At 29.2% G+C, this 17,683-nt stretch overlaps 1 protein-coding gene across 4 annotated transcripts; it reads right to left on the bottom strand.

Moving 5' to 3' along the window:
• Positions 1-1,098: 1,098 nt before the first annotated feature.
• Positions 1,099-17,311, bottom strand: Trpm (transient receptor potential cation channel, subfamily M). Of its 4 annotated transcripts, none has more exons than XM_070302532.1 (21): positions 17,250-17,311; positions 17,000-17,134; positions 15,677-15,836; positions 14,930-15,035; positions 14,537-14,619; positions 13,395-13,581; positions 13,081-13,294; positions 12,845-13,004; positions 12,614-12,750; positions 12,379-12,535; positions 12,146-12,299; positions 11,745-12,053; positions 10,803-11,355; positions 10,526-10,737; positions 10,265-10,432; positions 9,482-9,541; positions 8,337-8,549; positions 7,409-7,757; positions 7,089-7,234; positions 6,398-6,985; positions 1,099-5,990 (listed from the first exon to the last, which is right to left on the bottom strand). In XM_070302532.1, the coding sequence occupies exons 4-21, from the start codon at positions 14,990-14,992 to the stop codon at positions 4,683-4,685; spliced, it is 5,061 nt and encodes a 1,686-aa protein (XP_070158633.1). In that variant the 5' UTR covers positions 14,993-15,035; positions 15,677-15,836; positions 17,000-17,134; positions 17,250-17,311; the 3' UTR covers positions 1,099-4,682. The 4 variants fall into 4 exon arrangements, with proteins under 4 accessions (XP_070158633.1, XP_070158632.1, XP_070158634.1 ...); XM_070302531.1 differs by having other exon boundaries at positions 17,213-17,305; XM_070302533.1 differs by lacking the exon at positions 14,930-15,035 and having other exon boundaries at positions 17,000-17,305.
• Between the last annotated feature and the right edge of the window lie 372 nt (positions 17,312-17,683).

Below are 17,683 nucleotides of genomic sequence, written 5' to 3' on the forward strand. Positions count from 1 at the left end.
CACATATGTAATATTATCTGTAATATTCAGTACTGTTGTAATTAATACGACATTTACTCGGTAAAAAAAACAATATTTGTACATTACAAAAACAGATAGTGCGACAAGAAGGCACGTATATTTTACAATCATTAGCTGTACGATAGTGAACAATTACAAATGCCGAAATATTGCGATTAACAATTTCATTCAATTGTCATCGATCACTTAATGCTGGCGTGCTATCGTATTTATTTCTGATAATAAGTGTAACATCAGTATTATATATTGCATAATGTACATATATATATCGTTAAATAACTGCAAAATTCAAATACGTTATTTTTCAAGCACGCCAAAACATATTTTATTTCGCTTTTATTCCATTTTATTATTTCTTGATCAGGTACAATAGAGCCCCGATAAGTAGAGCTATGTATAACTTATATATTCCTTTTGACCTGGTTATAAATTTATTGCGCAGTTGACTAATTAACAATTAGATAATTAATTACTATTCATAATAGATAATATTTTCATCCTTTTAAAGAATTTTCCGCTTCTCTTATCCCATATGGAAAAGTTGTCGGGACTCTACTGCACAATAAACATTATTATGAAATTTTTGATAAATGTTTGCAACATTTGAAACATCAATTTTAAGTAACGTTATACAATTTACATGAAAGCGCATATAACATATTAGGAACAATACGATAAAGATTCAATTAATCCGATTTGATGCCATTCAAGCATCTCAATTAATTGTATTGAGATATTATATATATATATATATATATATGGACTATTTTTTTCCTGGATAGTTTATATTTATTTAGCTTAGTTATAATCGAAATAGTAACGCTTGTAATGCTTGTTTGATTTCTTTTATTTATATTCTCCAAAGTGTTACGCGATTACGTAATTTATGCATCTTAATATTTATAATTTGATAGTATTTTCTACGACTAGCATTCAGATTTTATGAAATATTTAACAAAAATGTTTGAGAGAAAAATATTAACTATATAAATCAAAAATAAATATGTAAATCTGTGTGAAGTAAAGTACAGATATAAATATGTGCATCGTATATGTATAAGATATATGTATATATATGTATATATTAAGTAAGTACAATTAGTATAAATACATAATATGAAAACATATGTAGAAGTTCATACAGTTATTATCATTGTTATATTAATAGTATCATTCTTATAGTTATTATTTGATATTTTTACACAGAAATTTCTTGCGTAATTATGTGTAATATAATATATGTGCATAATTACATTAGGACAGAATTAAGAATGTCGGTACCGTAAAATTTTTACATCATTGTGTATGAAAATAAAATTAATGTTAGCAAATAATTTGCCATATGTATATGCACATGTGTGTTTTTATATATATTTATTAAACATATACTAAAACTTCTTGCAAATTAATGTCATATCAACATTAATATTAGCCTGATTAAATATAGAATAAATTTATTGCGCAATTAACTAATTAACAATTAAATATTATTCATAATAGATAATATTTCCATTTCCATTATTCTTTTATCTTTTATAGATATTTTACACATATGTATAATATTGCGCTTTTAAATTTACACAACAATATAATTTATAAAATTTATAATAAAATCAAGAAGCCTCATTCTAAAAGAGCATCAGCTTCATGACGAGAGTTAAAGGAAGTTCTTTTATATATATACATATACATATACGTGCGCACATGTGTAATAATCATTGTATGTTTTTGATAATATGATACAAGTATATAAGAATTATACGTACATATATACATATATATATAATACGCGCACGCGCGCGTGCATGTGTACAATTCTTATATTTTGGGGGAAAAAAAAAATTTGTCGGCCACATTTAAATACATTCAAGTTAATATTGGCGAATGGAAAAATATAACTACACCTTTCCTATTTTATTTAGACAGTTTAAAAAGTAGTGTAAGGAAGTAGTATGAGTTTAGAAAAATCTGTGATTCGAAATTATTCAAACAAAAATTATGATAATAAACCTGTTATTTTCCTATGTCCCTATTGCCAATTTTGTATAAATAATAATTTGAAAAAATTCTTTCTCTAGGTATTACACATATTGTACATTTCTATACATTGCTTATTTATATTCTCAATGTAAGCCGCCAATTATCCTTGCAAAAAGTATACACGTATCTATATTGTCTACAAGATTTTTGATATTTATGCAGGGTTGGGAAGTTTTTAAAATCGGTAACGAGTAACGGTAACGATGAGTTACTTTTCAGAGAAAGTAACAGTAACGGTAACGAGTTACTTTTATAAAGTAACGTTCCCAACTCTGTATTTATGACATTTTAAATATATCTATAAAATGTTTTAATATATCCCTTTTTAAATATATTTCTATAATTAACGATTTTATATAGAGTATTTAAAAATTTATAATACAAATTTTATACACGAGTATACTAATCATTAAAATAAATATAGAAATGTTAGTAAATATGTTTAAAAATCGTTTTTTTTGTTATAAAATAAAAATGTTTTATTTCGTCATAAATAATTTTTGGAAGCATTTTTGTAACTGAAAAACAATTAATTTTTGGATATACATGTATAAAACCGCTTTGTTTACTTTGTATGAACGAGTATTATATGCAAAAATTTGTACCATAAATTTTTGAACATTCTACATAATATGCATAGTGTGTTCCGAAACCACTAAATGTCCTTTTAATGGCAGTTTTTTGACTAATTTGGACTCTGTTTTTTCTTGCCAAAACATTAATAATTTTTAAATTGCAAGCGATTAAAAAAAAAACTTCATAAATTAAAAATTTTGGAAAGCCCAAATAATTAAACATTTTTGAGTTAATTTCATAGATTGGGAAGTTTTTATATATATATTTCAATTAAATTTTAATTTTTAAACCTTAGTTAGAAAAAAATATGAATAAAAAACTTGGAAACTCTTGCCATAAATATAAATGATGATCTCTCTCGGTATTTTCGCTAAGAAAAAATCGATTCCAAATTGATAAAGATGATTTTGAGACATGCTATGTGTATCACACATACATCCACGTATACACATAATTTAATTATTATTTGAAATCTTTTTAAAAACTTAGTTTTACATCATTGAGTTACAAAACTTCTCACAAATAATTACGTACATTTTACATACAATTAATTATGTACATTTACGCCACAAATGTTCATTGCAACAAGAGTTGATTAAAATAGCTGCTGAATATATGATCCAATATTATACACAATGTTTAATCTAAGCAAAAATATAGAAAATTGCTAATATATTTAAAATAAATAGCAAACCAATAACTATATTAAAATTTAATTAAGTAATATATTTTAAATTATATTAATATTAATGTTTTAAACACACTTAAATTCGTCACTTTCTCTCTTCTTGACTTTTTAAAATTATATATATATACATTAGGCATTTTTAAGGATACAGGAATATATATCAAAGTTTTGTTTTTAGATACATGCAATTGTACTAACGCAGACTGGCTTAGTTCACTAGAACTTCTGCGTGATATGGTTTGCTTTCGAATGGTCCATGAAATCTAACGCAATAGAAAGTGCGTTGTATAAGGCCCTAAACATACCTTTAAAAAATTATCTCGATTACAGTATTCGGCAATAAGGATAATAAAGTTACAATCCTGTAACTTGCCTCAACTTGTTTTTACATAATGAGCCTATCTTTCACAATCCTAATTATTTACAATATCTTCTTTTTATACACAAACCCGACCGATATTATATGTATATCTAATCCATGCATGAACTATTGTGAGATGCAATTTGTTCGCTAAGTACTTATGCACAGTCAGCGTTACAAGCGGATTTATCCTTGTTGCAATATTTTATTCTACAATATTATTTATAGTTAAATAAATGTGCATATATAAAATCAAAGTTACAATTTATCAAATGGAAGGATCAATTCTGAATGCGCAGAATCTATCAAATGATTGATAGAAGTAGAGGCAATATTGCTTTTTTTTCTAGAACACAGTACGTATATATGACTTTCATATAATTCGATGCACTAGAGATAATTTCTAAAATGCAGTAAACAATCTTAGAGCAAAAGAAAATTCCATATTTAACACTTCTATTATATACGATAATACATTGAAAGATCAATGATAAAAACATATATACATGTGTCTCGTTCGTTATAGAATGTTAAAAACATTAATGTAGTAATGTAATGTAAAATTCGATAAAAATACACATTATTGTATAATAAAATGCATAATTACTTAATTTGCTAAAAAAATTACTATTTAGGCCATATATGCGAAATTACCTCGCAAACCATGAGCATATGAGCCCATGATAGATTGTTTCAAGTCAAAACTTGCAGAAGATATATCTTGTGGCTGTAATTTAATACATTACACACAAGAGAGATGACTATTAAAGATTATAATGATATATAACTTCTTGTATAATTGTTAAAATTGTCCAAAATCTGTTGCATTGATAAAACAATCAAATCATATCATCAAAAATCAATAAATAGTATATCTAATAATAAAAATATGATCACGAAACAGATAATATACAACAATTATTTTGAGTCTCAAATATTAAATATTTAGAACTTGAGTAAAAATAATTATACGAAGCACATATCTCTCTTCGTTATTTAACACATAGTTTCAGAAGCGGGGGCAGGTACGATATTTAAATTCTTGCCGTTCGGATCAGCCGCTTCCGAGTCGCGTATCGTCGGTCGCGCAAGCGTTTGCTCGATTTCGCGTGTTACGCTGATTGTCGGTGGCGGCCGGCGGGAATCCTCTTCGATGGCAGAGGCTCGACGCAACTGATGATGCTCGTTGGGCATGTCGAGGAAGCTCACGACGGCTTCGTCCGTATGCGCGTTTGACGATGGCCCATCGTCGTCATCGTTGCCGCAGTAACGTCGTTGTATCAGATCTTCCATCTGCTGGTAGTCGCACTCTTCCGCATTACGTAAATGCTCGTTCTCGATCTGCCAGGCCATCGCAGGATTCGAGATCTCCGACATTTGCGATGGCGGTGGTGAGATTGGCGGCGTCCGCGGTGGACTCAATAAACCACAATAGCTCTCAAGTTCGTCCGTTATGCTCGTGTATTCTGCGCGCATTGTCAGCAAGATCGACCTTTGGGTGCTACCAGCCGAGGTAACCGAGGACGGGATCACAGCCACGCGTGGTTCCGCCCAAGTCACGCCTCTCTGAATACCGGGTGGAGGAAGCAACATGACATCGTCGGGTTCTGATCGAGTTTTACTATTCTGTCTGTATGTAGTACGCTCCATAGAATCTTGTCGATACGTATGTTCCGCGGAATCTTGCCTAACATCTGAGGACGGATTTTCGCTACTGGCTTCCTTGCTAGTCTCCCTACTAACTTCTTTGCTCTGTTCCTTGCTAGTAGTTTCCACGCTGACTTCTCTGCTTACTTCTTTGCTTGCTTCTCTGCTCACTTCTCTACTGTAAGTACTAGTATTCAGACTCATTCCTTTCTCGTACGGCGCTTCCTTTTTGCTGGTTGCTTCGCCTTCGAGGATATTTTTACTGCCTTCAGTTTCCAAACTTATGGTTGTTTTAACGTCGTCATGAGCGTTTACACTTGCAGAAGAATCGTGTCTACTTAGATTATCGCGAGAAGTCACAGTCTCAGATATTTTGTCGTCCTCTGTCAAATGGCCGACGTTCAAGAAAGCGGCATCGGTAAAGGATCGCAAAAGCCTTTTGCGCCGCGCGGCCGTTGGTAGTTGCGTGTGGGAGTCCGCTTCGGAGAAAGCCTCTGATCGTTCCGATACTCGACGCTGTCGAACACTGTCTAATGTTTCTAAACCGGATAATCCTTCATTGGGCATGTAAGTTGCCATAAAACGATGAATCACTCCAAGATGAGCCACAGTCTGTTGACTCAATTCCTCCAATTTGCGGATACGGAACTCGACTGCCTAAACATAAAAGAAACTTTTATAAATGTTGATAAAAAATATGTTATGCTCATATATAGGGTGCATCAAAAAGTAAGGTTCCCTGTTTTATTACTTTTATTTACAATCTATGTACGAATTGGATTTATATTGTGTTAATAAAATAAAAGCTATTGACTACTTTTCAATACAGTCTTCGAGAAGATTAATTCATTTGCCCCATCTTGGCACAAGTTTGAATATTTTCGCTCGACAAGTGCATCTTTTGAAGATTATATTGAAAAATAGTCATAACTTCTATTTTAACACAATATTCAATTGTTCAATTTGTGCACAAGTAATAATAAAATAGGTCGTTATAAAACAGGGAACCTTACTTTTGATCGACTCTAGTAATAAAAATATATTAATCAAGAAGTTACAACAACCTGAAGAGATGCATTCTGAGTACTTTCTTTCTTATCGATATCTTCAACCTTCTGATGCATGTTTTCTACTCGTTCCGTTGTAACTTTCACGCGCTCCTCTGTAGACATTTGTAACTTGAGTTCCTGTTCACGGAAGTAGCCTTCAACGCAATCCTCTTCAAAGTCATACAACCGTTCCATGTCGTCACTCTCTAAGAACAATTTTAATCCATTGTCGCAAGTTTCACCGGTGCCACTTTTACCTTGTATGTGTCTCAGAAAGTATCTCAGTAGTAAATATATGTGGCAAACCACTATAAGCGGCGGCGGCAACACCGGCTTCTGTTCATATTCCATAACGACGGTAAACCGTTGAAACATCCAGACTTGATGAGCTATAGCATTTACCTCAATAAAAATATTGTTAAATACTGCAATTAAAAGATTTATCAGCAAAATATTGGCAACTAAAAGATACACGGACATTGCAGCAGGCGTGATCCAACGACCTGGAAGGCACTGAATCATTCCCGGTTCATCCCCACAATCAGGATCTATATTATCGGCATACACTTCTCCGTACAACATAAAATATGGCTCCATAAATATCTGTTGAAAAAATATAATATTTATAGATACATATAAATTAAAATTAAAATATATGCAGAATTTCTTTTTAACAATATATATGTGAAGGAGAATATACACGTACGTCTCGTATTATGCGCCATTTTGGCTCAGAATTTGGATTTAATATAGCTTGTCTAGCTACACCAAAACTCATTAATACAACTAGCAAAAGTACCACAAAGTATATCATGTTTTTAACCATCTTTCCCATCATGGTCACAAGAGGACCTATAAAATATAAATTATTATGTATTTATAAAATGATATAAAACATTATGTAAGATATGCATTTACAATACAAACACACATATACACAGTTGTTTTATTTAACGTTGTTTAATTAAACACAGATTATTCCAAGCGTAAAATTAAATTGCTCTTTTAGTTTGATATTAAGCATACCAAAATATTTGTTGACACCAAGGATGTTGAGTATTCGTAAATACCAGTAGATACAATCAACACAATATATGACGCGACCTACATCGAAAGTTGAATGTCGCAAGCGTAAAGCCAGTCCAATTTGGAAAAATATGATTGCAGCAGCATCACATGGATTCCACATGTTCCACGCCCACACGCTAAACTTGTGCGAGAGCTTCACAGGTTCCGAAATTACGATTTCGCGTACTTTTTCGCATCCGAGCGTACAGATGTAAGCAATCGCGTATATTTCGGCTAATGATGGATGATCATCCATATGTACCAGAATGCAGTACGAAAAGAAAAGCAAAAAGATTATATATGCTATCTGTAAAAAAATATTTATATTGTATTGTATTTTTTATTGCAACTCCTTTTACATGGACAGTAAATATGAATACATGTTAATAATAGCGAATTTCGGTTGATTGCACCAGTGCGATCTTTGTTTTAGTCGCACATAACGATTTCTGATAATGCAGTTAAATATAACTTAAGAGAGAAATTGCACATGGATTTGAACAAGTAAGAATCTATTTTTTATTTTATGTAAATATTATGCTACTATACATAACGATAGATTACATTATTTCTTAAAAATAGATATTTTTGGCTTTCCAATATTATAATATTTATTTGTATTAAAGAAAAATAATTAAACAAAATATTGTACTATACTATGTATAGCAGTTTTTATAAGATTTATTTATTTACTTATTAGATCTATAATTTTGTTTGTACAAAAAAGAGAACAATGTGAAGTTTGAATATGAAATTCTCTCAAGTGAAATAATTTAACATATATGAAACTGATTTTATATATCAGACTTATGAATTATCAAATGTACTCCACTGGATGCACCAAATTTCGCTATAAAATATTATAATGATAAATATCTTTACTCACAGCATTTGCCCAAAATTTTGTAATTGGAGCAGTATAAAATTCGTATAATTTCTTTCTTAATCTTAATGGTCTGGTTGTTTTATTATCGTAATACTCAGATTGAAGACCATAAACGTGATATATTCCATCATCATTATCTGTTAATACTCTTCCATTCTCTTGAACAATTGTCTCCTTGACTATTGTTGTATTGTGCTCGTCACTAATTAAAGCCTATAGAAAAGTGTAAAATGTTTAGAGCTATTCAAATAGATCATTTCTATATACTGGGAAGAACATTACATACATAAAGTTTAACAAATTTCTCAGTGCATGGTCAAATGGATATTAATATCAAAATGTTTAATGTGTGAACAGAAAAAAGGAGATTTAGTTTAGTTCTATGTAATCATTCGCCATAAAAAACAGCGTAAAAAATAACATTTATATCGTAGGCAAAATTAATTAGACAAAGTAGAAATTCATAAATGTCTGTAAGACTAGAAAAATTATTTTATAAAGTATGAAATCAATAAAAATATGCGTATTTATAACATAATATTTGCATCAATAGTAACAAAAATTAAAACAACGATTTTCAATTGATTAATAAATATAAGTTTTATATTATATATTTTGTATTTCTCTTAAATTTTTACACTTAATGACTCTATATTTAACTAATCCATTTGGCAAATAAAGGATTAAAATAAGATTATCAAATCATAATAAAAGAAAATAAAAAATTACATAATAAGTTTTTACAAAATTAAATTATGATTATAATTTATATAATATACACACAATAAATGATTATAATTTATAATATAAACAAATCTCAATAATATATTTTGGAAAAACATAAAAATTTTATCTGTAAAGAAAAAATCGAGATTAGAGACTTTTGCAACAACTTATTGGGACATTTATATATATGCAAGAAAAATTATTTTTTAGCACATCAAGCAAAAGTATCATATACATTGTTATAATACAGAACATTTAGTTTTTAACATTTGAAGGAATATGTTTCACTGTTTTATTATCCTTTACAAAGTGAACATGTACATGAAAAAAACTACTATGATTATGAAATATGACTAAGAGTGCACCAGAAAATATGATTATTGTATACAATCACAGCGTTCAGACCAGTATAGATATACCTTTACGCCTTGTTGGCTGCTGGATTTGTTGCGTATGCTCAGGCTCCTGCGCAGATGTTTCTAAAAAATAATTAATACGCATACCCACATAGTCTATATGTTACAAGCGATTCAACGCACCCTTAATAGAGACAATTAATTTTTGAAGTTATGTATGAAAAGTATATCCCTTAATCCATAATTATAATGGTGCAACAATGAACATATTAATAACGTAAATATTACAGAGTATAAGCAAAATAAAAAACAAGATTATATTGTTTTAATCAATATAATCAATGATAAAATAATATAACTATATTAAAATAAAAACTATAAGCCAAATGGAGAGATTATGCATTAATATTCATTTATGTGTGTTACCCAAATGAGTATTATTTGAAAACAATACATATTGTGCATGTTTTTATATAATTTTGAGATGAAATCTCTTTATATCATTTTAGGGTCTTTTTCGCAAAACCAGCACCCATATTACTTATCTGATTATATATTTTTTAATCATGCAATATTGAAAACAAAAAATTAATGTTAATATTTAGCAATTGATGTATTCAAAATTTGCATAATCTTTCAACTAATAATGTGCAATGAATGTACATATTTTAAATTATATACAGTTTTCATATGATTAATACAATTTATATGACATGCTTTCATCATTATTAAATCATTACAATCTTTTATGGAAAACAGACAGGATATAGTTGTTAACTAACGATAAATACATCTGAAATTCTTCAAGAAATAATTGTTATATTTCAGAAATAAAAAAATAATTACCTCGACATCAGGTCCTGCTGGTGTACTCTGTTCAGAATCGCTGTCTTCCTTCTCATCTTCCAGCGCTATCAGATGTTCTTCTTGCGTCTGGGGCATTAGTTGCAATTCTTCTCTGCTTTTAAATTCCAATCGCGTTATGTACAGAGGGCAAAATAGTCCCATAATCACCTAAGAAAACATTTAATAAATGTGTATGTTTTAAATATTGGATATTTGGTTAATCAATTGTAAATTAAATAATTTAGCAAATAAGTCAATTACTTTCAAATTAGTATTTTTACGCGTTCGAAGGCCACCCATCCATAAATCAGCTAGAATAATTTGGCTGCAGGGATGCGCTAATAACGGTCGATGGTTCGCTGTAACTGCAAGAGACAAGCATGTCTGTCCTGACCAATTTTGAAGTTCCGAAGTTAGTAGTTGTTGCGTTTGATCATCATCTTGTCGATAGCAATAATCCAATAATTCGAGTGCTATATAAAAAATAGATTTGACATGATTTATATTGATTAAACAATTTTCTGATATTCGTCCATACCTATGTTTTCAAACTCTTTGCCATAACCACGTAATTCATCATAAACTTCAGTTTCCAGATCATCTTCAGCCGCCTCATGCGCCATTGCCTTGTACAGTTTCAGGGCAACAAGTGCCTTAGCCAACGCCTCCTCCCCATGTTGCCACATTAATAAGGCCATTTGCTGACGCTTCGTTAATACAGCCCAAATAAGCAATTCGTTAAAAGGATAGTGAAAGAGAGGAGTATCGCGATTAGCTGGCGACGTTTCAGTGAGCAGATTCACAGTTACACTTTGATCAGACTTTCCACTGGAGCTTGCATAATAGCGTATATTGCTGTTCGGAACACAACTGTTCCGGTGCATATATTGCTGATGACCACCACCAGATCTCTTCATTACCTGCGTATAAATAACGCGAAATCTTCTACGTGTATATTGAGCGCGATATGCTCCACCCATTAGTTTGTTAATCACAAGACCAATGTCATGTAGCGTATACATATAACCTCGTGGGATATTCGGCCGTACATCGCGCAGAATGTAGCCTAACGTATTTGATGGGCCTTCCTTCTAATTATTCCATTAAAAAAAAAAAAATTGTTTAGTATACTATAATATAAAGTTATCCTAAAAAATGTTATATTTACAATCTAATTTTTCACAAAAATATATGATCAATAATTTTTTCCATATACTAAAAGAAATAAATAAGAATTTTCAAATAATTATATATGTATATTAGAAATATAAGATCTTCATATTTTTCAAAATATATACATATTTTACCATATCTTTTATAATATTTTTTCTCTTTTGATTTTATTTATATAGAAATAAATTTAAAGGAGAAATAGTTCTATCATATATAATCACTAATTTATAATATAAAATATCTCTTTTGTATCCATATTTAAATTGTTTACTAAGAAGTTGTTCATACAGAAATAAAGTTGACCTACTGTGTTATACAGCTCCTCAAGACGAGGTATTGATAAAAATTTCCGCATGGATACTCCATTTTCCAGTAGAAGTTTCACAAAGTCTATTCTGTCATGCTGAAGCGCTTGCATCATAGCCTGTTCTAGAGCACCAGGCGGCCATTTTTGACCGTATATAAAAATTTCGCTTCGAGCAATATCTACGCGGTTCCATATTAAAGAAAGAGACAGCTGCTCAGCTGGTGATAATTGTTTCGATTTAAATAAAGCTGTCAATATAGTTTGATCAAGTTCTTGTGGCCTATCTTGCGATATCCTGAATACAGTAATCTATGAATATAATTCTCATTTAGATAATTTTCAATCCAATGTTTATATGATATAAAGATATATATCTTATTTATAATAAAAGATATAGATACCAAATGTTTCTTTCGTGTACATTGTAAGAGTTCTGAACAGAGTTGGCTCGCTTGTTCGGCGGAAACTTGAAAAGTGCGTTTAATGGTTTCCAGAACTTGTTCCTTAACACCCTCTAGTGGTCCTTCTCCATCACCAGTCTGTCCATCTCTCCATCTGTATAAAAAATATATCTCAATATACACATAATTACTTATTTTTTACATACACATGGAAAGCAAAAACTTGTTATTACTTATGCATAAAAGCAATTAGATCAGCTGCACGTCCTGAGCCATCGCAAATCACTACTGGTACAGGTGGATCATCCGTCACGTATTCCAAAACTGCGCGGATTGTATTTGTCCCACCTTCGATAACTAAAGCAACTACAGGTATGCTGCTGTGTGTATCTAAAATTAACAATAAATCTCAGAAGGTCTTAAATATTATAGAAATTCGGCTCTCCTGTAGACCCCTGTAACACTTACACGGTTGCAACTTTAAATTTGAAATGTATTTCTCTAATCTTCTACGAAGAACAATTTCTGCACCATATCGACCGCCAGTACCATTGTCTACTAATAAAAAGTAAGCATGTCGATTATTTAGTACTGTGTATTTAGTCCTGAAAATCACAAAATAGACATATTTTAAAATTTCTTAAACAATTTGACGTTTTAATAACACATCCTTATTTATAGGTATATAAATTCTCTTACCATGGTGAGGAGACAGAATCGTATGATACTTCTCCACCGCGACTAATTAACTCATGGCTTTTATCCAAAATTCCCCAAGGGGCAATACCTATGCTTACTACTCGACCTTGTCGTTGAGAACGTTCCAACAATAAAGCATCGCCGACTTGTCGCGTAACACCTATGCAAAAATAACAAAACATGTAAAAATAAAAATAAAGTTCATTAATTTATTCTTTCCATGAATAAAAATATACCTGTATTTGTTCCTCCTGTGAATATCCATGCTCCCGTTGTTTTAGCAGCTTTCAATAAACCTTTACGTAAAACTTTTTTCAGACTCGATTGAAGCTCAAAATTTGATCGACCACCATGGACTGTAATTAACAATTTGGGCAAACCTAAATTCCATTCTCGACATAACAACTGTACAATTGGTTCCGGTCGTGTATCATGAGCCAATCTTACATACTGCAAATTACAGATAATTATATAATTTTTTCACAGGTACAATAATTTTTTCATAGGTACAATAATAATGTTGATAATATAAGAAATATCGGATAGATACTTGTGCTTTTGTAGGGTGCGGGCCGCCCTGAAATTCTATAGTACCATATGCATCGGTGGGAAAAGCGCAAGTATTTTTTCCTACAGACCATTGTTCACTATTTTTTTCTTTGCTATTATTAAGACTATAACTTTGAACATCTGCTCCAATTCCGCAATGATGGGTATACGAATTGCCACAACAACACCTATAGTAATAGAATATTTTAGTATAAAAATGTTTATTTTTTAAAATTATATCTGTATTAATTAATAACTTTATATTTTGTTTATGTAATTGTTATGTGTATGCTATAGTTTTATAATACTATACATATATATTATGTATATGACAATACTTGTAGTAAATATCATAACATATTATTGTTTATATAATTATAATTTTTAATTAAACATGATTATTAAGCATATAAAATTTATATATGTATTATGGAATAATTATAATTCAGAGGAAATGAATTTATTATATGTTCATATTAAATCTTTATTAATATTTTAGATAGGCAATATTGTTAGAGCTACAAAAGCAAAAAGAGTTTAAATCAATACAAAATGCACATGGGATCTCTCAGCTAGAAATAATCACATCATATTCTGTGTTTTTATCTCCTTATACATGTATGAACCTATAAATAAAATTAGATAAAAAAAGCAAAAAATAAAACTAACAAAATAAATAAAATAAATAAATCAAACAAAAATAAATCAACTTGATTAGATAAATAAAGAAATATCAATGTTATTTTATATGAATTTAATACAAATAACCTGATTCCAGATTTGTTATTAAAATAGATAAGAAAACAAAAATTATAATTAAAAATAATTATAATATAATTCACACACAAGATATAATTATAATTAATTATTATAATGTGTTTACAATAATATAACGATAACACTATGTTAAATCACTCTATAGCATACAATGTGTTTTGTTATATAGTCTAAAATATAAAGTATATATAATTTCTTTTCATATAAAAATCTTATTAACATTTCAAGAATTATATTCTTAGCAAATAATACAATGCAAAATTTTATAATGCGAACAATCTTTAGCATCAAAAGTATACACATAATTTTATTTTATAAATATTATTTTACTTCCTACATACACAGGCTTTTATACAGAACTCTTACCTATGCTCATCTTCCGCACACGGAATAAATTTTGAACATTCTCTTTTTTGAAATGTTGCCTCTATCCAATTACGTTCAGTTGTCTATAATTTAAAAAATATATAAATAAGAATTGTACATATAAGAATTAAAATTGTCCTTAAACATATTATAAAAATTTATATCATGTCTTGTTATTTATCATATTTTAATATAATTGTATCTCACAATAAAATAAAATTTATAATAATAAAAATAATAATAATAACAATAATTATAATAATAATAATAACGGCTAAAATATTAATATTAAAATTGTAATACACTGGAATATAGAATAGAATTGATATTGATGATAAAATATATCTTTAAAATAATAAAAGAGAGAAACATCCTTAATAACAAAAAATATACCTTAATTTTCTTTTTTTTCACTTGTGGAGTATTTGCACCACAGATAATATTTCCAATTGCCATCTTGATGAGTAGAGTTTACATTCACATTAACTTAACCGATACACTAATGCAAAAATTTCATAAAAAAACTAAAAATTTATCAATATAACAGAATATTCATATACTTTAAATTTATTGCACATACAAAAGATATAAAACTTATTATGTATAACACGATAACAGATACTACATACTTGCACACACACAACAAAAAGGAAAGCAATAATAAAAATGATAAACAAAAACTTATATATACAGATAATTAAAAAATAAATAAAGAGATAAGATGAATCTATTAGATAAAATCTTTATCTTACTGCAGTAAATATTATTATATGACAACAAATAAAAAATTTCCAATGACATAAAAACGAGCCCACTCATTTTGTTAGATTACCCTAGGAGTCATACTGGCTATGAGAATTCATCGAGGAAATAAAAAAATTTGTAAAAAATAGATAAAATAGAATAGCTTTTATTAAAAAGCTTTTATTTATGATCTTTCACAATAAAAAATTACTTAATATTAAATATCAAAAAATAATAATGCAATATTAATAATTAAATAATATAAATTATAAGTAATATCTAAAAATTTTATAATATATAATAAAATAATGTAATAGTGACATAATGTGAAATTATAAAATTATTTTTTAAACATTTACATTTGCAATAAGATTATTAGCAAACAAATATACTTACTATTCGACAAGATTTATTTTTGATAATCATCTTTAATCCATGAATAATAATGTAAATTATGTTTTAAAATACCATATTTTAAATAATTTTAATTGTGTCACAGTCATATTAGTTATATTATGTTTTATTCTGTCGCATCCATTTTGGAAAACCATGTCAACTAAAAGAAGTAGAATCATATAAATGTATCAAAGATTATGAAAACCGTTACTAAAACAAAATTATAAATGGAGATCTTTCGTTACTTTACGTCTAAATAATAAATAGAATGTAGATTTTTAAAGCAGATATTGATTCATGTAGAAAGCAAACAAATTTAGCGTGATAGGTAACATAATATGTATGATTTTCTGGTTATTCAAATCTGTTCCTTTTTGTCATAGGCCAAATTAATCATGACTAATATCGCAACTCTTATTACAATTGCAAGACTTGCCAGTGCAAACATTGAATACTTTCCATTTAAATGATAAATGAACATTAACTTGACTCCTCCAATCACTTCAATAAAACTCCAATTAACTTAATTGTTGAATAATCAACAGCAAAATTATTATTTATAATATAATTATTATATATAATACAGAATGTTCCCAAAGTGACTACCTATTTTAGCAAAATTAGAGCTATTTAAAAAACTTGTTATAAGAATAATATGTCCAATGTTATACAAATTCATGTATTTATAAAAGTTCAATTGCTTTACACCATGGAGAATCTCAATCATGGACAGCGTATTTGTCTGATTTAAGACCATTAGATATCCTTACCTGGAATATTTCATTAAGTAGAAGAATTAGAAGTATAGTGATCTTTGAAATCGTATTACTGAAGTGGTTCAAAAGATAATACCTGCAATGCTTGAACATGTGTTCCACGAAACAGCTGATATTGCTTTGAGATCTATAGAGACATTGATAATTGCTATGTAGAAACTAATAATTAAATTAAGTCCATAAAATATATATATATATATATATATATATATATGTGTGTCTAAATATATATATATATATATTTAAATTATGAAAAAACACTTTTAAGACCGGAAAATATATATTTTGCAAAATAGATAGTCACTTTAAGAATATCTTGTATAATATTGTTATCTTGCAAATTTGATTTAGAGTTGAAATGACCATAAGAATCGGCTTATGTCACTGTAAATAGAAAGCAATCATTCTCCAAAAACGGAGAAGAAATTATGATTTGTCATACATACATGTTTATCATCTCCATCATGTTTATAAAAAATCTAACAATTATACGACACGAATGCCGTTTGCATGCATACAAAAAATCTCTTTCTTCTTATATACATACTTGCACTTCCTGTAATTGTTTACTTCACTAACAATAAATAGAAAAAATGTGCAACAAAATTGGCTATCCAATTAAAAGGAATAGACCCCACATTCCTCAAGTTGGATAAAAAAAAAATTTGTTCACGCACATTCACTGTAATAAAAGCGGAAAATAACAACGTTAAGTAATCGCGTTCATATATTTTGTATATTAGCGAATTTATTTTCTCACAGGGATGGATATTATATTAAATTCAGCTCATATGTACCATCCCTTATCTCATATACGGGGTGGCACAAGACAGTACCAAACCAGGGTTTCACGTTCCACTGATTATTAGGCGACCGATCTATCTGGTTTTATGCTTTATCCCCCACCCATAACACCGACGATATATGATATATGATGACATATTACGGGATGATCGCTGACCGCTCTCAAAAATATTTCTCTCTGCTATAAGGGCCGTGTTCCAAAATTCACTGCCAGTATTGAAAATCTATAGTTCACGTAACGTATATTATAGATTTCTAGTATTGGCAGTGAATTTTGGAACACGGCCAAGCATAGATTTCATTAGTCACAGACTTTCATATATGTATACATGACAGCGTCTACTAGCTTGTGCTATTACGCATGCGCGAGATTTGTCTTTGTCCCTCCAATTCGCAACTCGCAACACTGTTCTTTAGCGGGCAGTCT

Source organism: Polyergus mexicanus, unplaced genomic scaffold (assembly GCF_030449975.1).
Source record: "Polyergus mexicanus isolate NDT 795.1 unplaced genomic scaffold, iyPolMexi1.0 SCAF_10, whole genome shotgun sequence".
NCBI classification, from domain to species: domain Eukaryota; kingdom Metazoa; phylum Arthropoda; class Insecta; order Hymenoptera; family Formicidae; genus Polyergus; species Polyergus mexicanus.